General features: G+C 59.0%; 3 protein-coding genes and 1 long non-coding RNA gene across 8 annotated transcripts in view; 2 read left to right on the top strand and 2 right to left on the bottom strand.

The window, feature by feature from the left end:
- The window catches only part of CHD3 (chromodomain helicase DNA binding protein 3), a 47014-nt gene extending 40247 nt beyond the window's left edge, over positions 1 to 6767 (top strand). For both annotated transcript variants that reach the window (XM_066985099.1, XM_066985100.1), the window contains 6 exons: positions 33 to 141; positions 2249 to 2381; positions 3078 to 3273; positions 5143 to 5306; positions 5750 to 5876; positions 6278 to 6767. In XM_066985099.1, coding sequence (XP_066841200.1) covers positions 33 to 141; positions 2249 to 2381; positions 3078 to 3273; positions 5143 to 5306; positions 5750 to 5876; positions 6278 to 6381 — 833 coding nt within the window. In that variant the 3' untranslated portion in view covers positions 6382 to 6767. The remainder of the gene's footprint in view (positions 1 to 32; positions 142 to 2248; positions 2382 to 3077; positions 3274 to 5142; positions 5307 to 5749; positions 5877 to 6277) is intronic.
- A 938-nt stretch (positions 6768 to 7705) lies between these two features.
- LOC136787780 (ADP-ribosylhydrolase ARH1-like) lies at positions 7706 to 11767 on the bottom strand. Of its 2 annotated transcripts, XM_066985101.1 has the most exons (7): positions 11723 to 11767; positions 11412 to 11635; positions 10517 to 10615; positions 10331 to 10436; positions 9552 to 9631; positions 9281 to 9464; positions 7706 to 8674 (listed from the first exon to the last, which is right to left on the bottom strand). In XM_066985101.1, exons 1-7 carry the CDS (start codon positions 11731 to 11733, stop codon positions 8302 to 8304), a joined length of 1077 nt encoding a protein of 358 aa, XP_066841202.1. In that variant the 5' UTR covers positions 11734 to 11767; the 3' UTR covers positions 7706 to 8301. The 2 variants fall into 2 exon arrangements, with proteins under 2 accessions (XP_066841202.1, XP_066841203.1); XM_066985102.1 differs by lacking the exon at positions 10517 to 10615.
- A 686-nt stretch (positions 11768 to 12453) lies between these two features.
- Positions 12454 to 23927, top strand: LOC106049689 (titin-like). 3 transcript variants are annotated; one of them, XR_007160370.2, is made up of 9 exons: positions 12454 to 16826; positions 17042 to 17103; positions 17382 to 17535; positions 17743 to 17999; positions 18218 to 18303; positions 18583 to 18689; positions 19092 to 19200; positions 19376 to 20084; positions 20505 to 23927. XR_007160370.2 is itself a non-coding variant. In XM_048056095.2 (8 exons), the coding sequence occupies exons 1-8, from the start codon at positions 16532 to 16534 to the stop codon at positions 20028 to 20030; spliced, it is 1728 nt and encodes a 575-aa protein (XP_047912052.2). In that variant the 5' UTR covers positions 12454 to 16531; the 3' UTR covers positions 20031 to 20160. The 3 variants fall into 3 exon arrangements, 1 of the variants encoding a protein (XP_047912052.2); XR_007160369.2 differs by having other exon boundaries at positions 12455 to 16826; positions 19373 to 20084; XM_048056095.2 differs by lacking the exon at positions 20505 to 23927 and having other exon boundaries at positions 19373 to 20160.
- LOC136787877 (uncharacterized) lies at positions 15452 to 24625 on the bottom strand. Its single transcript, XR_010826956.1, has 2 exons — positions 23898 to 24625; positions 15452 to 22198 (listed from the first exon to the last, which is right to left on the bottom strand). It is a non-coding gene; the product is annotated as an uncharacterized lncRNA (long non-coding RNA).
- Between the last annotated feature and the right edge of the window lie 1752 nt (positions 24626 to 26377).

Here is a 26377-nt window from a genome sequence, read left to right on the forward strand (position 1 = left end):
CTACTGACGCCCCCCCCCCCCCGGCCCCGCAGAGCTGCACACGCTGTGGCAGAACGAGGAGCGCGCTGCCGTCTCCTCGGGGAAGCTCAACGAGATCTGGCACCGGCGCCACGACTACTGGCTGCTGGCCGGCATCGTCCTGTATCCTTCCAACGCCCGCAGCACCCTGGGGTGTCCCCAGCACCCCCAGGTCCCGCCCACAGCACCCTGGGGTGCCCCCAGCATGCCCAGGTCCCTCCAGCAGCACCCTTGGGTGCTCCTGATACCCCCAGCACACCTAGGTCCCCACCCCCCAGCACCCTGGAGTGCCCCCAGCACACCCAGGTTCGTCCTGCAGCACCCTGGGGTGCCCCCAGCAGCACCCCAAGTCCCCAGCAGCACCCTAGGGTGCCCCTGATACCCCCCAGCATGACCAGGTCCCATCCCCCCTACCCCCATCACTCCTTAAACTCTCCCAGCACCCTTGGGTGCCCCCCAGTACCTCTCAGGTCCCCCCCAGCACCCACACGTGCTCCCCAGTACTTTGTGGGTGCCCCCAGCACCCCCGGGTGCCCCCCAGGTGCCACCATTCTCCACGGGGATGGTGGCAGTGGGACAGTGGCAGCAGGGTGACACCTTGGGGGGGGCGGTGCAGGGGCAGGTAATGTGGGGACAGCGGTGACACGGAGACAGTGGTGATGTGGGGACAGTGGTGGCAGTGATGGTGACACTGGGGACAGCCCTTAGGGCACAGCCTGGGGGGTGACGTGGGAGCAGAAGGAGGTGTTGGGGACAGAATGACACCGTGACAGGGTGACATGGTGACATGGTGACACAGTGACTTGGTGACACGGTGACACAGTGACTTGGTGACATAGTGACATAGTGATTTGGTGACATGGTGACACTGTGACAGTGAGTTGGGGCACAGTGGCATGGTGACACCGTGACTTGGTGACATGGTGACACAGTGACTTGGTGACATAGTGAAATGGTGACACCATGACATGGTGACTTGGTGACACAGTGACTCGGTGACATGGTGGCACCATGACATGGTGACTTGGTGACATGGTGACACAGTGACTTGGTGACGTACTAACATGGTGACACCATGACATGGTGAGTTGGTGACACAGTGACTTAGTGACATGGCGACACCATGACATGGTGACAAGGTGACTTGGTGACATGGTGACACCATGAGACAGTGACTTGGTGACATAGTGACATTGTGACTTGGTGACATGGTGACACACTGCCTTGGTGACACAGTGACACAGTGACACGGTGACACGGTGGCTGTCCTTACCACACAGCTCTGGCTCCACGTGCTGGACGTGGGATGGTCGGGGGGTACGAGGGGGATGTTGGGGACACGGTGACAGTGACAGGGTTGTGGTGACACGGTGGTAGTGATGCAGTGACAGTGACATGGTGACGCGGTGATGCAGGGACGTGGTGATGCGGTGACACGGTGTTGCAGTGACAGTGACCTGGTGATGTGGTGATCTGGTGACATGGTGATGCGGTGACATGGTGACACTGTGACACAGTGACATTGTGACAGGGTGACATGGTAACACAGCGACACAGTGACATGGCGACACGGTGACACAGTGATGTCGTGGTGCTGTGATCTGGTGACATGGTGACATTGTGACACAGTGACATTGTGACACAGTGACATGGTGACACAGCGACACAGTGACGCAGTGACACAGTGATGTGGTGGTGCTGTGATCTGGTGACATGGTGACACAGTGACATGGTGACACAGTGACATGGTGACACGGTAGCACCTTGACATGGTGACATGGTGATGTGGTGACATGGTGATGCGGTGACATGGTGACACGGTGACATAGTGACGTATTGATCTGGTGACACGGTGATCTGGTGACGTGATCTGGTGATCATGGTGACATGGTGACATGGTGACACAGCAATATGGTGATGCGGTGACACAATGATGTGACACAGCGATGTGGTGGTGCGGTGATTGGTGACATGGTGACGCGGTGACACAGTGACATGGTGAAGCGGTGACATGGTGACAAAGTGACAAGGTGACAGTGACAGTCCCTAGCATGCAGCCACTGCTCCGTGCGCCAGATGGGGAACAACCCGGGGGGGGGAAGAGGTTGACATGGTGACGCAGTGACATGGTGACATAGTGACACAGTGACGCAGTGACACGGTGACACGGTGACATAGTGACATGGTGACGCGGTGACACGGTGACGCGGTGACAGTCCTTAGCGCGCAGCCACGGCTACGCGCGCTGGACGGACATCCAGAACGACGGCGCCTTCGGGGTCATCAACGAGCCCTTCAAGGGCGAAGCCTCGAAGGGAAACTTCCTGGAGATGAAGAACAAGTTCCTCGCACGCCGCTTCAAGGTGAGCGCACGGGGGCCTTGCACGAGGGCCTTGCACGAGGGCTTTGCACGGGGGCCTTGCACCCGCACAGGGGTCTTGAACGAAGGTTGGCCTTGCACGGGGGCTGCTCTGGGGACACGGCTTGTGGGGCTGGCGCACAGGGGCCATGTTTGCACGCTTGTGCGAGCTTTTTGCACGAGGGCCTCCCTGCACAAGTGCCAGGCTCGCACGAGGGGCTGGGCACAGCGAGCGTGCACCCAGGCGGTGCTCACATGTGGGCCACACACGAGTGCAGAGAGGGCTTGCACGGGAACAGGGCACAAGAGGCAGAGCCCCCACGGGGGGACACGGAGGCCACCATGGGTGCATGGAGACCACCGGGCGGATGCAGAGGCCACCGGGGTGGTGAGGCCAGTGACGAGGCCACCAGGGGGCCACGGAGGCCACCAGGGGGTCGCAGAGGACACCGGGGTGGCATGGAGGCCACTGGAGGTGCCTGGAGGCCACCGGGGGGACATGGAGGCCACCAGGGATGCGCGGAAGCCACTGGGGGTGCCCGGAGGCCACCAGGGATGCGCAGAGGCCACTGGGGGTGCCCAGAGGCCACCAGGGATGCGTGAAGGCCACCGGGGTGGCGAGGCCGGTGGCGAGGCCGCCTCCCCCCTCCCCCTTTTTTCCCCTTTTCCCCCCCTTTTTTCCTCCCCCCGCCTCCCGCAGCTCCTGGAGCAGGCGCTGGTGATCGAGGAGCAGCTGCGCCGCGCCGCCTACCTGAACATGACGCAGGACCCCAGCCACCCCGCCATGGCCCTCAACACCCGCTTCGCCGAGGTCGAGTGCCTGGCCGAGAGCCACCAGCACTTGTCCAAGGAGTCGCTGGCGGGCAACAAGCCCGCGAACGCCGTCCTGCACAAGGGTAAGAGGCGGGCGGGCCGGCGCGCCCGGCGCGGACGCCCCGTGTAGCGCCTCGCACCTCTCTGTACCCGCGCTCTCAATCATTAAAGTGGGGTTCTCCTCCCAACCGGCTCCCGGTGTATCCTTGCTCTGCGCGTGCTTTCTGGCGGCCGGGGAGGGCGCGGGGGGGCGGCGGGGCAGCTGCTGGAAGGCCCCCGAGGGGTTTCCGGGGTGTGAGTAAACCTTGAGTAAGCTCGGAGTAAGGCGGGGCGCGGACGCAGGGCGGCCCGAGGGGCTCTGGGGTGCGCGAGGAGGAGCAGCCGGGTGCTTCTGTTGCATACCGCGGGGCTTTGCGCTAAGATGTATCTGCTTAGTAACTGTAGTGTAAGTCTGGAGGATGCAAGTAGTATGTGCCGTGTACTTCGGGAGTATGTAATGCATTTACCCAGTGTATCGCTTGCTGGGGTATGGAATGAGTATATTCTGAGTAACCCTTGCAGTGGCCAAAGTATCCCTGGTGCATGTAACGAGTAAGTCCAGAGTAATTCTGGTGTATAGAGTGGGAGTACCCAGACGGTTCCTGCTTGCATGTAATGCGTAAGCCCAGAGTATCTCTGCAGCATGTACAGGCTTCACCCAGAGTGCCCCTGGTGCATTTAGTGAGTAAGCGTGGAGTACTCTTGGGGCATGTGCTGAGTATGCCCAGAGCATCTCTGGTGTATTTAAGGTCTTTGCCAGCAGTATCACTGGAGTAAGCCATGAGTATCATTGGTGTAGGCTGCTGTAGCTATGGAGAGGTTCTTAGGGGGATCTGATGAGTATTCCCTGAGTATTCCTTCCCTAAGGGTCCATTAGCAATGTGCCCTGAGGATCTCGTGGCTGAGTCATGAGTATCGGTGATGTAGCTGCAGGCCATCCCGTGAGCCCCTTGGCCTTAGGAGTATGCAAGGAGGATGCCCAGAGTATCTCTGGTAGAAGTAGAATGTATCTGGAGTATCTCTGGTCTATCTTAGGAGTATACCTGGAGTATCTTTGGTGTGCCTAAGCCATTAACCCAGAGTATCTCTGCAGCATTTAAAGAGAATATCCAGAGTGGCTAAGGAGTATACCCTGAGTATCTGTGGTGTATCTAAGGAATATGCCCAGAGTGACAAAGTAGCATACGCTACCTCAGGTGTCGCTAAACATTATACCTGGAGTAGCTCTGGTGTGTCTAGGGAGGATACCTGCAGTGTCTGAAGAGTATGTATGGAGTATCTCCAGTGTAGCTAGAGCATGTGCCCCCAGGTGCCTGAGCAGTGTGCCTGGAGTATCTCTGGTGTCTCTAAAAAGTTTACACAGAGTATCTCCAGTGTGTCTAAGGTGTATGCCTGGAGTATGCAAGGAGCACAGCCAGAGCAACTCTGGTGTATTTAGAGTAAACCCAGAGTGGCTAAAGAGTAAACCTGGCGTGTCCCAGTGTGTCTAGAGAGTATATCCAGAGTAAGTAGCATAATTAGAGCATCTCCAGTGTGACTAAGGAGCATACCTGGAGTATGTACACCCAGAGTACCTCTGGCGTACCCATACCCAGTGTACCTCTGAGTCCTCCCACCCTGGAGCACGCCCCCACTTCCCGCTGGTGCATCCCCCGAGTATCCCTTGAGTAGCTCCCCACCTTCCCCTCCCTCTCCCCACCCCCCTCCTTGCTCTCACGTGAGTATCTCCACCCCCGCTCCCCAAAATAACCTGTGACTATGCTGTGATTAACCTATGAGTAATCTGCAAGTAACCTACGAGTAACCTATGAGTAAGCTGTGAGTAGGCGTGGGGTGGCCCCCCGGCGCTGACGGGCCGCCCCCCGCCCCTCTTTCTCTCTCTCTCCCGCCCCGTTTCGCCCCCCCGGCGCCAGTGCTGAACCAGCTGGAGGAGCTGCTGAGCGACATGAAGGCGGACGTCACCCGCCTCCCCGCCACCCTCTCCCGCATCCCCCCCATCGCCGCCCGCCTCCAGATGTCGGAGCGCAGCATCCTCAGCCGCCTCGCCAGCAAGGGCACCGAGAGCCACCCCCCGCCCGTAAGTCACCGCGCGTCCCCCCCCCCCCCGGGGATGTCTCCCCCTCCCCCTCTCCGCTCCCCCCGTGGGGGTGTCCTCCCTTCCTCGGGGTTGTTCCCCCCTTCCCTGGGGTCGTTCCCCTACACACACCCTGACCTCGGGGCCTTGGGGACATCCCTTGGGTGCTGACACCCCCTGCCTTGGGGGGCACCCTGGGGACACTCCCTCGCCTTGGGGATATCACTGGCATGGGGACACCCTGATCCCTTGGGGACCCCCTCACCCCTTGGATCCCTTGGGGACACCCTGACCCCCCCTCTTGGGGACACCCACCCCACCCCACCCCCGGGACACCTTCATCCCCTGGGGACACCCTGGGGTGCCCATCCCATGGGGACACCCACCTCGGGGATCCCCAGAGGCAGCAGGGTGGGGGGGTGACAGCGTTGTCCCCGTGTCCCCAGACCTTCCCGCCGGGGCCCTACGCCACCCCCCAGAGCTATGGGGGCACCTTTGGGACCCCCCCGGCCGGAGCTCTCCCCCCTGGGGGGGCCAACTACAGTCAGATGCCGCCCGGCTCCTTCATCACTGGTGAGCACCCGGACCCCTGGGGTCCTTTTTTCTGGGGGGGGGGCACCCACATACCTGGGGGGGGCACCCACATACCTGGGTCCTTTTAGGGGGGGGGATCTGGAGCCCTGGGTCCTTTTTTTTTTTGGGGGGGAGGCATCTGGACCCCTGGGTCCTCCTGGGGGGAGCACACAGACCTCTGGGTCCTTTCTTTTTGGGAGGGGGGGGGGGCACCCACATACCTGGGTTCTCCAGGGGGGGCACCCAGGCCCCTGGGAAGGGGGATGGGACCCCTTGGTCCTTCTGGGGGGGCACCTAGATGCTTGGGTCTGGGAGAGCGGGGAGAGAAGGGGGTATTATTGGGGGGGGGCAGTGTGTGGGGCCCCTCCTTGAATTATGTCCCACCCCCCAACTCCGTGCAGCCGCTGCCAACGGCCCCCCGGTGCTGGTGAAACGGGAGCGCGAGGCCGAAGGGCCGGAGAAGAAGGAGCCGCGCGGGGGCGAAGTCATCTGCATCGACGACTGAGGGGGGGGCTGGTGGGGCCCCCCCTCCCCCCCCAGCCCTCCCCCCCCCCCACCCGGGCCGCCCCCTCCCCCCCCTTGGCGACGGCGGGGGCGGGAGGGGGAGGGGGGGAGAGACACTGCCGGAATCGCCTCGTTTCACCCCAAAAGCTGGGGCAGGGCAGCACCCGGCGTGGGGGCGTTTTGGGGGGGGGGGGGTGACAAGGACCACTGCAACTATAAATATGAATATATATATATATCCCCGGTGGCGGGGGGGGCCCCGGCGTCCGGGTTGGCCCCAGTGTCCCCCCCGAGGTTCCCCGGTGTCCCCAGGGCCCCCCCCCCCCCCCGGGGCTTGGGCACTTGTTTAACCGCAGCAGAATAAAACCCGGTTCCTTGGCTACGGCACCCGGCTCCGCTCGCTGCTCGGGACCGCACCGCGGGGCCACCGGCGTGGCCGTGGGGATGGCCACGGTCATGGTCATGGGGATGGGCCACCAGCGTGGTCATGGGGCTGGCCATGGCCATCGTCATGGGGACAGCCGTGGGGGTGGCCACCAGTATGGTCATGGGGATGGCCATGGTTATGGCTACAGGGACGGCCACCAACATGGTCATGGGGACAGCCATGGTCATGGTCATGGGGACAGCAATGGAGACGGCCACTGGCATGGTCATGGGGCTGGCCACCAGTAGGGTCATGGGTACAGGCCACCGGCGTGGTCATGGGGATGGCCATGGCCATAGTCATGGTCATGGGGATGGCCACCAGTACAGTTATGGGGACAGCCACCAGTACGGTCACGGGGTGGCTACCAGTAATGGTCATGGGGATGGCCACAGTCATGGGGACAGCCACGGGGATGACCACCAGCATGGTCGTGGGGATGGCCACCAGTACAGTCATGGGGACAGCCACCAACATGGTCATGGGGATGGCCACCAGGATGGTCAGAGAGATGGCCACCAGCATGGTCAAGGTCAGTGGCCATGGCCACCAACATGGTCATGTTGGTGGGAACAACATGGGAACAGCCACCAGCGTGGTCATGGGGATGGCCACAGTCATGGTCAGGGCCACTGGCCATGGCCACCAACATGGTCTTGGGGACAGCCACCAGCCGTGGCCACCAGTGCTAGCAGGGGGCTGGCCACCAGCCACGCCCACCCGTGCTGCCATGGAAGCGCCGCGTGGTGGCCACAGCCACCGGTGTCACCCTGGGGGCCCAACGCCCTCTGCATGGGGGGGGCGGTGGCCACCGAAGTGACCGGGCCATGGCCACGGTGGCCTCGCGTGGCCCCAGCCCTGTGGTGGCCGCAGTGACACAAAACAAGACACGGGGGGGTGGCAGGGGACACGTTTTTACTGGGGGGGGGTGGGGGGGGGGGGGGGGTAGGGGGGACCAAGGCTTTGCAGGGAGCTTTGGGGTGGGGGAGGGGTGTCTCCATCCTTGGAGGGAGTGAAGGCCACTGGGACGTGGCTCTGGTGGCCCCCCGGGGACCCTCCTCAGCCTCCCCTGGACCCCAGGCAGGTCCTTGCAGTCCCAATGGACCCTCCTCAGCCCCCCGGGGACCCTCCTCAGCCCCCCCCTGGACCCCAGGAAGGTCCCTGCAGTCCCCAGAGACCCTCCTGAGCCCCCCCAGGACCCTCCAAATCCCCCCCCCAGGACCCTCCTGAGACCCCCAGGACCCCATGCAGGTCCCTGCTGACCCCCACGACCCTCCTGAGCCCCTCCTCCCCCAGACCCCATCCAGGTCCCTGCTCTCCCCAGGGACCTTCCTGAGCCCCCCCAGGACCCTCGAGGACGCTCGAGAGCCCACCAGGACCCCACGCAGGTTCCCAGTACCCCCCAGGTCTGCCCCCCCCCCGATATTTCCTGCTGGGACAAGTGGGTGACACCGAGGACCCAGGGTTTTGGGGGGGTGGGGGGGTCAGGGGGGTTCAGGCCCCCCCCCAGGCCAACTCGTGGAGGCGCCGGGCGGCGGCGCTCAGGCGCCCGCGGTACTCGAGGCCGCGGTGCAGCCCAGGGGGCACCGCCGCCAGCCCCCCCAGCAGCCCCCAGCAGCCAGCGGCGATGGTGCCGGTGGAGTCGTTGTCCCCCCCGTGCAGCACCCCGCGGTGACACAGGGTGGCCCAGCACCCACCGGCCGCCAGCAGCGCCTCCAGGGCCACCATGGGGGCATCGTGGCCGCTGCGCCCCGGCCACCCCCCCAGCGCCCAGCCCAGGTACTCGGCGTCCCGCTCGGCCGGGGACGGCAGCGCCGGCAGCCGCGGGGGGCCCGAGCCCTCCAGAAGCCCCCGGGACTCCAGGTACCTGCGGGGACAGCGGGGGCAGAGGGGACAGCGGGGGTCAGAAGGGACACTGGGGTCAGTGGGGACACTGGGGTCAGTGGGGTCACAAGGACGCTGGGGTCAGTGGGGACATTGGGGTCAGTGGGGTCAGGGTGGTCAGGGGGGTCACAGGGACACTGGGGTCGGTGGGGACATTGGGGTCAGTGAGGTCACAAGGACACTGGGGTCAGTGGGGACATTGGGGTCAGTGGGGTCGGGGGGGTTTGTTGGGTCACAGGGACACCGGGGTCATTGGGGACATTGGGGTCAGTGGGCTCATGGGGACACTGGGGTCACTGGGGACACGAGGGACATTGGGGTCACCAGGCCATGGATGTCCCTAAGCACTCCCAGTATCCCCAGTAACATCTCCCAACACTCCCAGTGCCCCCTTACTAGTGCCACGTGTCCCTGAAGAAGGACCAGTCCACACCATCATCCCCCATGGCCACCCCAGTGCCCTCCCAGTGCTCCCAGTAACCCCTCCCAATGCTCCCAGTGCCCCCTCCCAGTGCTCCCAGTTTTCCCCCTCAGCGCTCCCAGTGCCCCCTCCCAGTTTCCCCTCCCAGTGCTCCCAGTGCCCCCTCACCGGCGCCAGGCGTCCCCGAAGAAGGGCCAGGCGGCGGCGTTGTCCCCGACGGCCACCCCGGTGCTCTCCACGTAGTCCCATGCCTGGGGCAGGACCCGCAGCAGCTCGGCCCCCCACTTCTCGGGAGGCTCCCCCCGTGCCCCTAGCGCCCCAAAAAGGGCCACAGCCAGCGCCCCCAGGTACCCTGCGGGGATGGGGGGGGCGGGTCAGGGGGTGGGAGAGGTCCCTGGGGGGTCCCTGGGGGGCCCCCGCGCCCCGGGGTGGCACCCACCGGTGGGGTGGTGGTGTGTCATGCGCCCGCTCTCCACGCTCACCCGGATCAGCGTCGGCAGCTCCCGGGCATGGGGGTACCTGCGGTGGCCCCGGCCCTGTCCTTGTCCCTATCCCCCATGTCCCCAACCCTGTCACCTCCCCTCCCCATGTCCCTGTCTTTGTCACCCCCCCCCCACCATGTCCTGTCACCCCCTTCCCCAAATCCCACATCCTCATCCCCATCCCTGTCCCCCCACGTCCCTTTCCCTCACCCCCCCCATGTTCCCATCCTTAATGTCCCATGTCCCCATCCTTGTCACCCCATGTCCACATCCCTGTCACCCCCCCATGTTCATGTCCCTGTCCCCCCTCCCATAACCCATGTCCCTGAACCCCCCCCCCATGTCCCTTTTCTTCTGTCACCCCCATGGCCCTGTCCCAGACCCTTCCCCATGTCCCATGTCCCTGACCCCCCCCCCCCCATGTCCCCATCCCTGTCACCCCCATGGCCCTGTCCCTGACCCCCCCGCCCCCGCATGGCCCCACCCCTGTCCCCATGCCCCCCACCATGCCCCTCATGTCCCCATCTCTGACCCCCCCCCTCCCCAATATCCCCATCCCTGTCCCATGTCCTCATCCCTGTCACCCCATGTCCCATGTCCCTGACCCCACCCCCCCCATATCCCCCCCATGTTCCTCCCCGTCCCCATCCCTGTCCTCCCATGTCCCAGACCCGCCCCCCCATGCCCCCCGTCACCCCCACGTCCCATGTCCCTGCCCCCCCCCATGCCCCCCCACCTGAGGCCAATGGCCAGGCTGCGCATGGCGGCCCCGCAGCCGGTGCCGGTGGGGTTGAAGGGGATGCGATACCCCTGGGGCTCCCCAGGCCGCAGCTGCGAGGTGCCTGGGGAGGGGGGGATTTGGGGTGAGCCCCCCCCCCCCCCCAACACCTCCCCCCCCACTCCAATAACCCCCCCCACACACCCAGGATGCTGGTGGGCCCCGGCTTGCGCCCCTCCATGTCCCCCATGGCGGCCACGTAGCGGCGAGCCAGCTCCTGCAGGAGGGGCTCCCCCTCCAGTCCTATGGGGGGGGGACAGTGGGGACCACCCCCCCCCCCCAAAATGGGGGAACGGAGATCACCCCCTAAAGACACCCCCCCCCCCCCAAAATGGGGGAAGGGAGATCACCCCCAAAGACCCCCCCCCCCAAAAAAAAAAATTGGAGGGGAAGGTGGATACCCCCCCCCCAGCAACCCCAAAATGAGAGGGGACTCGCCTGGGCACCCCAAATTGGAGGGGGGGGGGGAATTGAGGATGCCCCTAAAATAAAGGGAAAAGGATTGCCCCCCCCACCCCCCCCGCCATGAGTATATTAGGGAACCTCCCCCCCCCCCCCCCCCACCCTTACACCCCTCCCAAGGACCTCCCCGCACCAGATGGGTCTGGGGTACACAGGGGACATTCCCCCCACCCCCCCCCCCCCCCACCCCCCCAGGAACCCCCCCAGTGTGGGTCTGGGGTACAAAAGAGACCCCTCTGCCCCCAAAATGGGTCTGGGGTAAAATGGGGAGCCCCACAACCCCCCCACTCCCCACCCCCCCCATGAGGCTCTGGGGTACAGAAGGGACCACACTTACCCACCCCCCCCTCTGTTACTCCCCCCAAAATGGGTCTGGGGGGTACACAGTGACCCCCCCTTATCCCCAGCCCCCCCCCAAATGTTTCTGGGGTACAAAAAGGACCCCCTTACCCCCTAGACACCCCCCCAAAAATGGCTCTGGGTTACAAAGGGACCCCCCCCTTCACCCCCCCAAAATGAGTCTGGGGGTCCCCACGCCCCCTCCCCCCCCCCCCCCCCCCCCCCCCCCCCCCGTTACCGGTGGCCAGCCCCTCGGCCGTGGCGAGGTGCAGGACGGTGTCGTCGCTGACAGGCCACTCGGGGGGCTCGAGGACGATGGCGCCGAGCCCCCCCAGCTGGGCCAGCTCGGCGTGGATCTGGGGCCCTGAGGTGCAGTACTCCCAGCGGGACCCCCGGTACCCCAGCGCGTCCCCCACCCCGCTCAGCACCAGGGCGGCCTCGTACGCCTCCACCGAGGGCACCCTAAGGGGTTTTTTTTTGGGGGGGGGGGCATGGGTGTTGTCACAAAGGGACTTTGGGACCCCCCCAAGCCCCCCGGGGGACACTCACGTCTCCGCCATGGTGGTGGCAGCTGGGGACGCCTGTCACGGGGGGGGGACGGGGACAGAGCTGGCTGGGGGCCCTTAAGGGGGACGGGGATTTTGGGGGAGGGGGGGGTCTGGGGGGGGCATAATGTGGGGGTGACTGAATGGGGAAAGGGTCCAGGGAGTCCTGAAGGGGGGGGGGATATGGGGGGGGGGGGGGTTGTCATTCAAAGGGGCCTGAAAATGGGGAAGGGGGGGTTAATGGGGGCTGGGGGGGGGGCAGCTGGGGGAGGCAGAGAGGGAAATGGGGGGGGGGGGGGTTCCAGAGGGCACTGGGGGTACCCAAAGGGATTTGGGGGCACTCAAAGGAACCCAGGGGGCACCCAAAGGGATATTAAGGGACTTGGGGGGGCCCCCAAAGGGACACGGGGGCCCCCCGAAGGGATTTGGGGGACACCCAAAGGGATTTGGGGGGGGCCCCCAGAGGGATTTGGGGGGGGGGGGGCACCCAGAGGGATTTGGGGGGCACCCAAAGGGATTTGGGGGGGGGGGGGGGGGGGGGGCACCCAAAGGGACATGAAGGCAGCAACACAGAGGGGGGGAAAAAGAAAATTAAAAAAAAAGGCATTTCCAAGAAAAAAACAAAAACAACTATTTCTGCCAAATATTTTTTTTTCCCACTGGGATAGGGCAAAAAAAATAATTCCCCCCCCCCCCCCCCCCCCCCCCTCCACAGACCCCGAGCCACATTTTGGGGCAAGATCACCATTTCTCACCCAAGTGGGTCCCACCAGGATGGGGCTGATAACCAGGGTCTCAGCCGACCTAAAAATGCTATTTTTTGAATTAAAAAATTAGTAATAATAAATACAATTAGTGGTTGGTGGCGGCCAGCAAGGAGTTAAAAGCTCGTCCCTAATTTTCAGCAGCTTAATTAAAAGTCCATTGGTGAAACCCAAGTGCTGGACCCCTGCCACGCTCTGGGTTTTTGTCTTTTTCTTATTTTTTTTTTTTGGCCAAAATTGCACCAAATGGCCACAATTCTTTGGTTTTTATTCAGTGTAAACTTGGAAAAATAAATTTAAAAAAAAAGGAAAAATTGAAATTAAGTAATTAAATTATTAAAAAAGAACCCCCCAAAAACCTTAAACTGAGTCTTTGGAGCCTGAAATAAGGACTTGAATCCTAAAAATGCACCTTTGGGCAGTAAAAATGAGGCTTTGGACCATAAAAAATAAAGGTGTGGACCTCAAAAGGAGGTTTAGGATTGTAAAAAGAAGTTTTGGGGACCTAAAAATGAGGGTTTAGCCTCTCAAAATGATGGGTTTTGTCCCCAGAGAGGAAGCTTTGGATCCCAAAATGAGGCTTTGGGCCCTAAAAACGATGCTTTGGACCCTGTAAGTACAATTTGGACACACAAAAATAGGATTTGGACACTGAAAATCTGACCCCGAGACTCAGAAATGACTGTTTGAAACCCAGAAATGGGGGAATTGGACCCTAAAAGACTTTGGACCTTAAAAATAAAGCTTTGGGCCCAAAAAGGGGGAGTTAGACACCTCAAAATGAGGATCTGAGCCCTAAAAATGGGCGCTTGGATCTTAGGAGAAGGCTTTGGGATCTAAAAATGAGGTTTTGGGCAATAAAAAGAAGAGTTAGGATTCTAAAAATGGGATCTTTGGACCCTAAAATGAGGCTTTAGTTCCTAAAACTGTGGGTGTGGAACCTAAAAAGAGGGTTTCATCCCTAAAAGGAAAGTTGGGATGCCAGAAATGAGGCTCCAGGTCCTGAACGTGACTTAGGAACCCAAAAACGAGCTGTTGGCACTCAAAATGAGGGTTTGAGGCCTAAAGAGGTCGCGTTGGACACAAAACCTCTGCCCATGGCATGCTGGGAGTTGTAGTCCTGCACTACATTGCATGCTGGGAGCTGCAGGCCTGCACCCCACAGCATGATGGGAGTTGTAGTCCCCCCTCCCCACCATGCTGGCAACTGAAGTACTGCACCCCATGGCATGCTGGGAGCTGTAGGCCTCTGCCCCTATGGCATGATGGGAATTGTAGTCACAGTCCTTCACCCCATGGCATGCTGGGAGCTGCAGTCCTTCGCCAGGTGTGTGCTGGGAGCTGCAGGCCTCCCCCCACATGGGATGATGGGAGTTGTAGTCACAACCATTTGCCCCATGGCATTCTGGGAGCTGTAGTCCTGTATCCTGCTGAGAGCTATTGGCCTCTGCCCCCATGGCACCTTGGGAGTTGTAGTCACAGTCCTTTGCCCTGCAGCATGCTGGGAGTTGTAGTCCCTGACCCCAAGGCATGCTGGGAGCTGTAGTCCCTCACTACACAGCATGCTGGGAGCTGCAGTCCCTCACCCCTAGGCATGCTGGGAGCTGTAGTCCCTCACCTCACAGCACACTGGGAGCTGCAGTCCCTCACCCCAAGGCATGCTGGCAGCTGTAGTCCCTCACCCCCAAGGTGTGCTGGGAGCTGTAGTCCCTCACCCCCAAGGCATGCTGGGAGCTGTAGTCCCTCACCCCACAGCGCACTGGGAGCTGCAGTCCCTCACCCCACAGCACACTGGGAGCTGTAGTCCCTCACCCCACAGCACGCTGGGAGCTGCAGTCCCTCCCCCCACAGCTGGTTGCCGTGACCCAACCCCTGGCCCCCTCCTGAGCCCCCAGGGACGGGCAACGCTGTGTCAGGACGCACACCGAGAAATCGCTGTCCATGTGCCAGAGGGCTGGGGCAGGAAGAAATGGGGAAGAGATGAACCCCACCGACCTGAAGAGAGCCCCCTGGCCTGGGGCAGAGTGAAGAGCAAAGGACGTGCGGACCTGCAGGGCTGTGGACCCCAAGGTGACATGCAATTGCCAGCACCCCTTCCTCCTGAGGCCCCAGGTGTCAGCTCACACTTCCCTGCATCACTGGTCAGGGGCCAAACCTCTACCTCGGCCATGCTCTGGGTCTGGTTGTGCATTAGAATTAGATTAAAATGGAAGACAAAGACAACGAAAATGGAAGACAAAGACAACGAAGATGGAAGATGAAGACGACGAAGATGAAGAAGATGAAAGAAGAAGACGAATATGACAAAGACAGAAGATGACGAAGGAAGAATATGAAGACAAAGATGGAAGACAAAGAAGATGATGACGACAAAGGAAGAAGTAGTGTAAGAAGAAGATGAAGTATGCACAGCCAGGCATGGGGCATCAACCACCTCTCCTGGAAGCGTGTTCCGGCATCCGACCCCCCTCACGATGAAGAAATTTGTCCTCGTGTCCCATCTGAACCTCCCCTGGTGTTGCTTTGTGCCATTCCCATGTCCTACCATTGGTTCCTGTGAAAGGCCAGCAGAAACAGGGACCTCCAGGCTTTCTTCTTCATCTCATTCATTCATCTTCTTCATCTCCCGCGGTACCACACCGTGATCCCTACCGCACACGGACAACTCTGTGGTGCAAAGGGAGATGCTCCAGAGCTGGCCTCCTTCCTCTTCGTACAAGCCATTGCAAGGAGGGCCTTCATCCTGAAGGCTGTGTCGCCATCCTGCTGGGCCTCCACAACCACATTCTTCTCACCTGTACGATACATCAAACGGCCGTTTGGTGGAGGACCACCACAGCCAAAACACGGGGAGCTCCAGGGGGCTCTGGTTGCTCTGGAGGCTGTGCAGAGGCTGTGCACAGCCGATGTCGGCTCCTGCCCCCTCTTCAAAACCTCCCTCTTCCCCCCAGGAAGAACGACAGTGGAAATGCTAATTACAAGTTTATTGAGACAAGAGTTAGAGCAGATTGTACTGCACGTAGATATTCATGGGATTACTGGCTCCAAATGCATCCAACACATCCCAGAAGGGAAAAGGAAGCAGGGAGAAAGAGGGGCGGTGATGTTGAGGAAACGACCTCCAAATGAAAACCAACCACCAAATGCGTCAAAAAACGTTAACAAAAGAAAACCAACCATCAAACGGGTCCAAAAACATTACCAAAAGAAAAACGACCACTGAACAGGTCCAAAAACATCAACAGAAAGAAAACCAATGACTAAATAGGTCCAAAAACATTACTGAAAGACATTCCAGAGCCCCAATCTCAGTTTGGGCCAGTTGTCCCAGCAGAGTCCTCTCCCAGCTTCTCGCCCCAAGGCCTCGACGCAGTTCAAGCCCCGTTGTGCCATGGCCAAACCAAGAGCAGTGAGCATTTCTCTCACTTCTACGATGCTACGATTCTGTGACTTCTACGATTTCTACAATTCTGGGATTCTATGATGCTACAGTTCTAATATTTCTTTTCTGATTTCTACAATTCTATAATTTCTGCAATTCTAAGATTTTCTGATTTCTACATTTCTGTGATTCTATTTCTACGATTTCTATCGGTTCTCTAACTATTACTCTATTTCTGATTCTATGATTTCTACTATTCTATGATTCTATTTCTATGATTTCTACAAGTTGATTCTACGATTTCGATGATTTGATTATCCAGTTCTGCGATTTCTACGATTCTTTTCTGGTTTCTGTGTTACAATGATTCTAATTTCTACGATCCCTACGGTACCACGGTCCTTTCGGTTCCATCGCTGATTTCTGTAACTCTACTATTCTGCGATTTCTACTATTCTGTGATTCTTTTCTGATCTCTGCAATTCTGCGATTCCGTTTCTACGATTCCTGCAATTTGGTTCTATGATCTCCACGATCCCTATGATGCCATTTCCACGATTCTTTTCTGATTTCTACAATTCTATGATTCTAATTTCTACAATTCTACGATTCCAGTTTCTACAGTTCTTACAATTCTACAGTTTCTACGATTACCCACAACTCTTTGATGTCCTCCTCCCAGCACAGAGGCGCTTGGGCTGTCGGTGCCGGCGTCGCCGCGGGCAGCAGCCAGCGCTGGCCGTGTCATCGTGATGTCACAGATGTCACTGTGACACGAGCATATAAAAGAGGCTGCGCGATGGGTCCTGCGACAGAGGTACGGAGACGTTGGGGCAGGATGAGCTCCCAGGTGGCTGCTGCCAGCAAGGAGCAACCTGCTCGCACGAGGCGTACCACGTTAGGCTTCCCGGAGAGCAGTGCGATGGAGCACATCTCCGCCATGCCAGGCGTCACTGACCAAGGTACGGGAACCACCAGCACCGCAGGAGTGTGGCTGACCCACATTTGGGGCTTTCCGTGGGGGGGACCCGGCTCTGCGGTCACCACCGGGGGGTCTCCGTTTGGGGCCGGAGGTGTGATGGCTCTCTTCATCTGCCACCAAAACGCAGGGCTGGGGGCGCTGGGAGGGTGGCAGCCACCAGAAGCAGCACGTAACCTGATTTTCTTTGCCTTACAGAGCGATCATCTGTCTGGGATGCAGTGTCAGCCTACATCCAAGAGCACCTCCGGCTGCGCCAGGTGGGTTGGCACCCACATCACCCTTGTTCCCCTCAAAAGCAGGAAACTCACCCCAAAAGGCCCCACCCAGGAACCAATAGGTATCACAAGTGCGGTGTTGCTTGTGGTGGGCGGTGTGGTATCTCAGGGCTGATCCCAGTCGCTTGAAGCCCCTGGATCCCCTCAGCTGGGCTCCCAACAGCGGGAAGGGCACAGCAGGACCTGAAGCACCGTCTCTGGATGAGGCCACCTCCAGCTGATCCTTAACCTTCGGCCCTTCCGTTCTCTTCCACATGCAGGGTGTCCGAGTTCCCACTCTTGGCTGCTTTGATGTTGTTCCCAAACGGGTTGAGGATGGGAACAAGTCCCTGACGGTGCAGTGGCCCACGTTTCGTCTGGCCAGGAACCTCGTCGTTGCACACAACCTCACGAACGACAAGGAGTACCTGCCAGGTAAGAGGGTGCTTGAATCCCTTGCTGCATGGCTGATCCCCTCCCTGGATCTCAGATGCTTCCCAAAAAAAAAGCAAAGCGTCCCCTGCACGGAGCAGGTCCCAAACCGAAGCCTTTCTGGGTGATCACTGCAATGAGCAGCACCTGGGGAACACGCGGGGAAGGGCCGCGGGTGACCGACTCCATCCCTCTCGTTTGGTTTTCCAGGCCACAAGGAGCTGGAACCCCTCAAATTTGCTGAGGTGGCTGCTGCTGCCTCCGTGTCCTGGAAGAAGGTGGAGGGCTGCATCCGAGGCACCACGTCCCTCATCTCTCGCTGCCTGGGGAAGGGGGAGAACATCGCCCTCGTCCTGAAGAACATGGGGGTGCTCCTCATTGAAGGCACGACGGTGGAGATCAGGTTCTATTATGACTTCCTGGAGAGCCTGTCACCAAAGGAGAACCTTCAGAAGGCTGTTTTCAAGGTGAGGGTTTTGTTTTCCCCACGGCCTGGGCAGCCTCACAAGGGGGCAGCAATGCCTGCCCTTGGCCCAACAAGACCTCTGGGGTTGGAGCTCTTGGTCAGCCTCTTGGGGTGGCCAAGAGCTGCAGTCCTGCCGGCTCCCGCTGCCCTGGGCTCCTCCAGGACTGAGTGGAGGCCAGGCAGAGGACATTTGCCATCTGCATGCTCCTTCCATTGCAGGTCCCCCAGCTGATGGAGATGGTGGTGTCCCCGGTGTCAGCCGTGGCCTCCCTGACCTTCTCGGGCCGTGTCATCGTCTTTCCCGAGTGAGTATGTTTGCAGCTGTGGCCGCTGCTCCTGTTCGGTAGCGTTTGCTCCTTGCACCCATGGGTGCCCAGCCAGTGAGGTGGATGTGACCGGACAGATGGAGGAACTGAGGCAACGTCTGCTTCCCATCGAGGCCTGGGCTTCTTTGCGGGGCGACCCCACTTCCCAGCACAGTCCTGGGGGATGGGGCCTTTACGGCAACGCGAAAATGTCTCCGTGAGCGGGTGATCGTGGGGAGTGGTGGTGCCCTGGGTCACGCCGATCTCTTCTTTTGCCAGCTTTAAAATGGACAAAGCGCCCCAACTGTCACCCAGGGAGCGTCTCAAGGCCCGCAGGGACGACAGGCAGGAGAAGGAACGGGCTGTGTCGTCGTCTCCCAGCCAAGGTAAGAGATGCAAAGCGGCTGCTGCCTCCTCTTGTGCCACAGCTTCACGCCAGCTCAGCACAGCCTCTTGTCTCCGCGCCTCCAGAATGGAGCCCCCGCGTGCGATGTGCCCAAGGTGCTCGGCCCTGGGTGCTGCAGGAGGTCGGGGATCTGAAACACCCCCTAACATTGGCTGTACCCAGCTCCTCTGTCCCAGAACTTGGCCCCAAAACCCCATCATGGCCTAAAAATGAGCCGCGTGAGGCTGGTGCCAAAGAGGGCCGAGGCCCCTGGAGATGGAGGCTGTGAGGGGAGCGCAGCGGCCTCCTGGACGCCACAGGAGGAGGCCTCAGCACCCGGTGTGTCCCGGGTACAGCAGAATCGTGGAAATGTTCTTCTGACAGCTCTCCTTCCCGATTCCAGGGAAACTTCCAGAACTGCCACCCTTCCCGGGCACCTTGAGCATCATTTTTAAAGAAACAGCGCAACCCTGGAAGAGGAGGGCCGAGCAGAAGAAGAAGCCTTTGTTCAGGTGAGGCCGGAGGCTCCGGGAGGGGGGGATGAGGCCACCGGGAGCCCCCCACTTCTCAGGGCTGGCCCCTCTGTTTGGGGTCTGCAGCCACGGGCGCTGCATGGGGGGGTACGGGATGGGGCCCCAAAGATGTGGTGCAGGCGGGTGAATTCTTTTCTCTTTGTCCTTTCAGCAGGCTGCCAGTGATCCCCGAGCTGCCTGATGCCGAAAACGAGCCTTCGAGCAACCAACTGCAGGAAGACACAGCGCCCAAAAGAGAGCCCAAAACAACACCCAAGAAGGAGCCCAGAACACCCAAAAAAGAGCCTAAAAAAGAGCGCAAAACAACACCCAAAGACCAGGCGCAAGACCGGGACCGGGCAAAGGCTGTGAAATCTGCAAAAGCTCAGAAGAGCAAAGGCCAAAAAACAGCAAAAGCCCCTCCTGAAGTCAGGAAGCTCTCCATCCTGGAAGCCCTGCCAGAGACGGAGCGAGTGAAGCGCCCTGAACCTCAGAAAGCCCCAGGCCCGCTAACAACACCCATCATTTCCATGCTGTCCGTGTCCAACTCAGAGGGCAGCAGGGTTCAGGAGCGCAGCGACGACAGAGGCGGATTCCAGCCGGGGAGGTCCAGCTCCCAAAGACTGGCGAAGTTACGGGCTGAGAAGTTCTGGTCCGTGCTTCCAGACCGTCCGAAGATGGAAGCATCTAATTCCAAGGCCAGCCCGCCCAAGGAGCCCAGCTCCCCCTCTGGTTTTGGGCCACTGACGCACAGGGGGGCCAGCTCTATGCAGCTTCAACCGCCAAAGCTCGTTCCCAGGCGCCCTACGCCATGGCCCAGTCCATGGTGACCCGAGCTTTGATTGCCCGGAGTTGCAAGAACGCCGTCAGAGGTGGCAAAACAGGTGCGTGATCCACATCCGTGTTCTTTGGGGGGCTCAAGCCTTGGAGGAAAGTAGTTACGGGGACAGCGGGGCCTCTCCAAAGAGATCTCAGTTTTGAGCTGTGCGTTGGCTCAATCCAGCCCAAACCTTGGCTCCTCCATCGCTAGACTCAAGTCCCTCAATTTCTCCAGAGAGGAGAGGGTGTGTTTGCAGCTGGGTGCTGGTTTCCAGGCCTGCTGGGAAGAGAGGGGCTTTTTGGGTGGGCCTGGCAGAGCTGAACCCTGCTGCTGGCCGGGGTCTGGCGATGGGGTAAACAGAGGGAGGGAAATGGCGGCGTTGCCCTCGGTGTCGGGACCTGAAGCCATCCACGGGGTCCGCACGTGGGCAAAGAGCCCCAAAAACCTGTAGCATTTTTTGCTCAGAGTCTCGCTTGTTTTACAGAAATCCATCTGACAGCGGAGCGCGAGATATTGGAGAAAAACATAAACTCTTGCCAAAGACAACCAATCAGCCCAAACTTCTGCTGGGAGCGGGACCATCACGGGGATGTTTCCAGCTGAAGGACCTTCCTCGTGGCCTCCGTGGCAAGGAACCGCCCCTTGCTGGGACAAGAGATGGGAAGCGGGCCCTCAGAGCAACGTGGAGAAAACCTGCACATCCCTGGAGGGGAAAGGAGAGGACGCGCCGGCAGCCGGGGAGAAAGGAGAGCACCATTTCCATCCTGCTGGATTACGTTTTCACAATGGAACCTGCAAATTAAAATGATTTTTAAAATGTTTCTTCTTGTAAAGTAAAATTCTGTACAGAAATTGCACCACTTAGGACTGATTTTGGTTTTGAGGGTGATTCTATTGATCAAGAATTTCAACTTTGGATGGTTAGCATTGTTTGGATCAATGCTCATCGGTGGCTTTTGATGGCAAATTGCACGTTCTGATGGTCAGCTTAGTCCAAGTACTGAATGCTTCTGCCCCGGAGCCCCGCATCTGAAACACCCAGCAAAGAATCAGATAAAGTTTGCCAGTAACACTCTAACCTTGCTTACGTCTTCCCTCGAGATTTCGCTCTGTGTTTTTTTTTCCTGGACGTTCTCGTTTTTCTTTTTGCTCTTTCTCTTTCTTGACTGTGTTTTCGCAGGCCTCTTCACCCTTTCTGTGTGGTTTTTACTCATCAACCACGACAGAACGGGCAGAGTTGAGGGCACAAATTTTTTCTGCGCCTATTTCCAGGGTGCTGCCAACCCACGGCACCAGTCTGCTCGGTGGTCGCTCACGCCACGCGCCCCAGTGGCTTTATTAACGATCCCCCTGAGGCCTACTGCCATCGTTTTGCCTCGACTCCCCCAAAATCCTCATCCCAGTGCTGGAAGGCTCTCTCAGCCACCTCTTGTTGCAGGGGAGGAGGAGTAGCGGCTGTTGGAGGAGCTCTGTTTCTCCCACCTCAGTTCTCCTAGCAAAGCTCTCTCTCTGTGCTGGTTTCTCCCCTTCTGCCGTGGCAGTGCCCACTCCTGCCTCGTCCTGGTGTTCTCTGCTCTGAGAGATGGAGCAAGGATGTTCTCCCGAGCTGCTGCCACTGCCGTTTCCCTTGCGGTGGCGAGGGCTCTTTGTTCTTCAGCGTCTCCTACTCCTCACTGTCCAAGCAAGCTCCCTTCCTGCTGTAGTGCTGAGGGGAGAGTTCGGAGAGCCGCGTGGTTTATGATGTCTCCCCTGCATCTTTTCTTCACATCCTCAATCTCTCAGTCCCTGGATGCCTCCAGAAAACGGACTCCTCAGCACTACGCACAGCTTCGTCACTGGAAAGCTCTCTGTGTCCTGGGATTCAGCACCTTCACGAGGCCAAACCACCGTGCCTGGAGAAACAACGGTCAGAGTGGAGTTCCTGCAACCTCCTCCTGGCGTCAGTCCCCTTCTGGCACTTTCTAGGAGCACTTTGCAGGACGAGCGGAAGACTCTACCAGCGCTACACGCTGGAAATGAGATCCCGGTCCTCCTGCCCTGGCCGCTCCTGTTGGAGCAGAAGCTCAGCTTTACACCCTCTCAGACCTCCGTAACTCCTCTTCTCACTGCTGGCCAGGTCGGGAGAGCAGACCGGGAGCAATTTACTCAGACACCACGCGACGGGAGAGAATAAAGGACCTGCAAATCACAGAGAGGACAGGATTAATTAATTAGATAAGCAGTCACTTTCTCCCAGGACAGAAAGCAAAACACTGCAGAGACCAAGGTCAGCAGCAGGAGAGGGGCGTATGCTGCACACCACCTACTCCTTGTTACCTGACCCAGAAGAGGAAACAGGCTCTGTCTATAGGAAAGAGGAAATGGGTGTTTAGAGCTGGGTTACCTGAGACATTGCTGAAGGACCAGAGCCCGGCCTCTTGCCCTCCACATGCTGCTGCATCAGCATTCCAATTCTCCAATATTTAAAGGACAATTTCTCTTTATTATTAAGATCTTTTAACAGGACCAGATTGATAACATTAGAGTGAATCCTCTCTTCTTTGCCAACGAACCACCTCGGTGCAAGGCTTGCTATGACCACCAGGAGCACAAACCACCTCCTGATCGCACTCACCCTACATCCAACGAGACAGCATTCCAAGACCACTCCTCACTATGGCAGTGGGAATTTATCATTTATTATTAATTTATTATTTATTCTTTAACCCGCTATTTCCCATTTACGTCCCGTTAAGTATGGGAACAGAGGCGTACTTTGAGGCAAAAGCAGCACACACAGCTCCTGGGGCTTTCCACGAGGCACCTGACTTTACCAATCGGCAATACCCTGCCATGATGCAGACCCGTCAGTGAGCAGGGCACGATGCTTCTCGTTTTCTGCTAATTTCTTGTATATTGGGGCCCCTTCAGCGTGCGTCACCTCCTCCTCTGGTGAGGATATTCCCAAATCTTGGTCTTTTGGTCGCTCCACGATCACTTCCAAGATTCCTAGGAGGACTGGTGTTTCTTATTTGAGCCTGCTGTGCTATCAGTGTGACCCATTTACTCCACCCAACACCACTGCATGTGCAGGGGGGACCTTTCCCTCGAACATCCAGCTCAGCACCTGCAGCCGGGGTGCCAGGAGGAGCTGTGCTGCAGCACCAACCGCTCCCGAAGCAGCTCGGGCCCCTTCATAGGCTGCCAATATCTTTTTTTTGGTTGGTTGGTTTCAGATCCTCTTCATCCCAGACTCCAAAATCCTTGGGGTTGACCTCAAATCTCCCCCGGTGCTTTCTGCCAGAGGCTCCAGGTGGGGCCATTCTCCCTGCCCCTGGTGTGAAGCACATTTTTGATTTTTTTTAAACCTTCTGTCCTACCTGAACTAGCCCAAGGGCTACTGCACGAACGATCTCCTGCTTAACTCGCTCAAAGGCTTCTCATTGCTCGGGTTCCTGATTGGAATTGTTCTTCTGGGTCACTTGGTAGAGAGGGCTACGAATCGCACCACAATTTAGATTAGAGGTGAGGAAGAAATTCTTCACTCAGAGGGTGGTGAGGCACTGGGACAGGTTGCCCAGAGAGGCTGTGGATGCCCCATCCCTGGAGGTGTTCAGGGCCACGCTGGACGAGGCCCTGGGCAGCCTGATCTTGGTGGCGGCATCCCTGCCTACGGCAGGGGTTGGAAATCTTTGAGGTCCCTTCCAACCCAAGCCATTCTATGATTCTGTGATTGACTCAGTACGGAGAAACAAGAGCCCCGCCTGTCCTGTCTGATAACGGGGCAGAAAAGCGATTCTCGTGCCCAGCTCTTTTGTTCTTCTCTGAAAGAAGAAACCACGCCGCTGGGAAGAAGCATGTCTCCCCAGCCGAGGGAGGCTGTTGCACCGGGGATTACCTGTTTGTTGTCGGCTTGTTTCCCTGCAGGCTCCTTCTGGAGCCCCACGGACATCTCGAGGGGCAGAGAAAGCAATCCCGAGCCAGAGGGAAGCCGCAGCGCTGCACAGATGAGCGGCTCCTCCGCATGCCGGGGCTGGGGGCTCTGCCTGCAGGGGACACAGGCAGAGGAGATAAAAGAGAGGGGTTAAGGGAAGAGGAGACGTTGCATCTCTCGACGTGGTAGGTCTGTGGCAGCAGAGCAGGGCACGAGTATCCCGCAGCGCAGACGGGAAAAGTTTTGTGTTTCTTTGTGGTGGAGAAGGGCACGGTCCAGAGCAGCATCGGAGGGGTCGGCTGAAAAGCGAGATTTTTCAGAGTCTCCTAAAAAAGCCAGGCAGCTCTCCTCGCACCTTTGCCTCTCAGGACCCACAGAATTTCACGCGGAGTGCGCAATGCCAGGATTTCTGCCTGAAAATCCTCCCCAGCTGAGGTGGGGGGCAACCAGAAGAGAACACTACAGAAAACAACAACAAAAAACAACGCAGGGCTGCTCTGCAGTCGGCTGGAGTGGGAGCAACCACGCTGGGAAGCAATTTGGTGCCAGGATCTAACCCAAGAGCACCCCGCCTTCCTATTCACCCATGGCTCTAGGGCAGGGCCAGCTCCTCCACCACCGCGTCCCCCGGTCTAAGTGGGATTCCTGGAAGGAACCATCCAGAAATCATGAAAGGGACCTGCTGGAGGTCTTCTGAAACGGGGAGAGGTAGCCCGGGCTGGTTCTTCTAGTGGGTTTTGCTCCCAGAGGTGTTTTCTACCTTTCTGCTGTCGTTCTGTCTTTGGGCAGGTTGCCGTGCCCAGAAGCAGATGGCAGTTCTTCTGCAGTTCTTCTGGCAGTTCTTCTGCCAGATCCCCCAGATCCTCCAGCTCTCCTGCTCCAACTCCTACCTCAGGGAGGTCGGGCTTCTCGGGGTCGGGCTCTCTTTTGCCTTTGGTGTTGTATTTTTCCTTCTAGTGAGGAACGGGGCTGCTCTCTCCTGAAACCCCTCTAAGTGGACACGTCCCCCGGGTCTGCGCGGGCTCTCAGAGCTTTCTGGAACAAAACAATCTCCCCATTTTACCTGCAGTGCCCGAAGACTCTCCTGTTCTTTGAAAGGTGATAACACAGGCGCAAGCAGCTTTTCCAGGAGCAAAGCGCTCTACTACGGCACCTTGGGACCTGCTGGAGACCCAGGGATGCATTTGGGACTGACCACCAGGCTCCAATGCCCCTGGAGATGGAGAATGGTCCCTGCATTACGGACCCGGGCTGCCCCCACGGACGGAATCCTTAGACAGGGGCCGCAGACCCTCGCAGCGCCCGCAGGAGCCCCGGGACGCGGGCTCTCAGCCCTCCCTCGCAGGCAGGATTCTCGTGCACCTCCACAGAATCCCAGAAGCGCTGGAAGGGAGCTCTGGAAATCATCCGGACCGCCACCACCAAGCGGGGTCGCCCAGAGCACGCTGCGCAGGATCGCACCCAGCTGGGTTTATGAGGATCTCCAGAGAAGGAGACACCACAGCCTCTCTGGGCAGTGCGTGCCAGCGCCCCGTCACCCTCACGGTACAGAAATGTTCCCTCATATCCTGCTAGAGCTCCCGCTAAAGGGCTTCCCTGTCCCTTCAGTGAGGTGGTGGATGAAGGAGTTGAACAAAAGGGGGACACCACCACCGAACCAGCCCTCGATCCACCCCGCTGCCCGCTCCTCCATCCCCAAGCTTCATCGCAAGGATTTTATGGGAGGCAGAAGGCTTTCAGGCTCGTTAGCCACGATTTCCCCTCGCTGGAGCCACGCTGAGCACTCCTGATCGCCTCCATGCGCTGTGAGAGGACACCCAAGACGAGCTGCCCCCAAAACCTTCCCAGGGATGGAGGCGAGGCTCCTGGGTCCTGCTTCTTGCCCCTTTTTTGGAGGCTGGGCTGATGCTGCCTTTATTCCAGTCCTCTCCCTTTCTCCGCGATGATGGAGAGTGGCCAACAAAACTCCTCCTGGTTTCCTACTGCCCCCAACCTCCTCAGGATGCCCTCGGTGCCACCATCCAGGAAGCGTTCAACACAGAGGCCAATTTTCCTACTCGTGTTTCGGGCTGTGCCCCCAGAGGTTGCCATCCACGTCCCTTGCTTCACCTCCCGCTTTCTTTGCCCTCCTTCCTCACTCCCAAATCCCCCCGATCTCCCGCAGACGCCCCACCTCTCGAGGTGGTTTGGTTAGAGGACTGGAACACCTGGTAAACGAGGACAGGCTGAGGGAACTGGGCCTGTTGAGCCTGGAAAAGAGAAGACAGAGAGAAGAGACTGAGAAGGTCTCACCGGTGTGTATAAATATCTGAGGGAAGGCGTCAAGAGAACGGAGCAGGTTTCTTTTCAGTTGTGCCCAGTGACAGGACGGGAGGCACTGGGCACAAACTGAAGCCCAGGGGGTTCTGGCTCAATGTGAGGGGGCACTTCTGTACTGGGAGGGT

The sequence above is a fragment of the Anser cygnoides genome, chromosome 31 (genome assembly GCF_040182565.1).
Source record: "Anser cygnoides isolate HZ-2024a breed goose chromosome 31, Taihu_goose_T2T_genome, whole genome shotgun sequence".
NCBI classification, from domain to species: domain Eukaryota; kingdom Metazoa; phylum Chordata; class Aves; order Anseriformes; family Anatidae; genus Anser; species Anser cygnoides.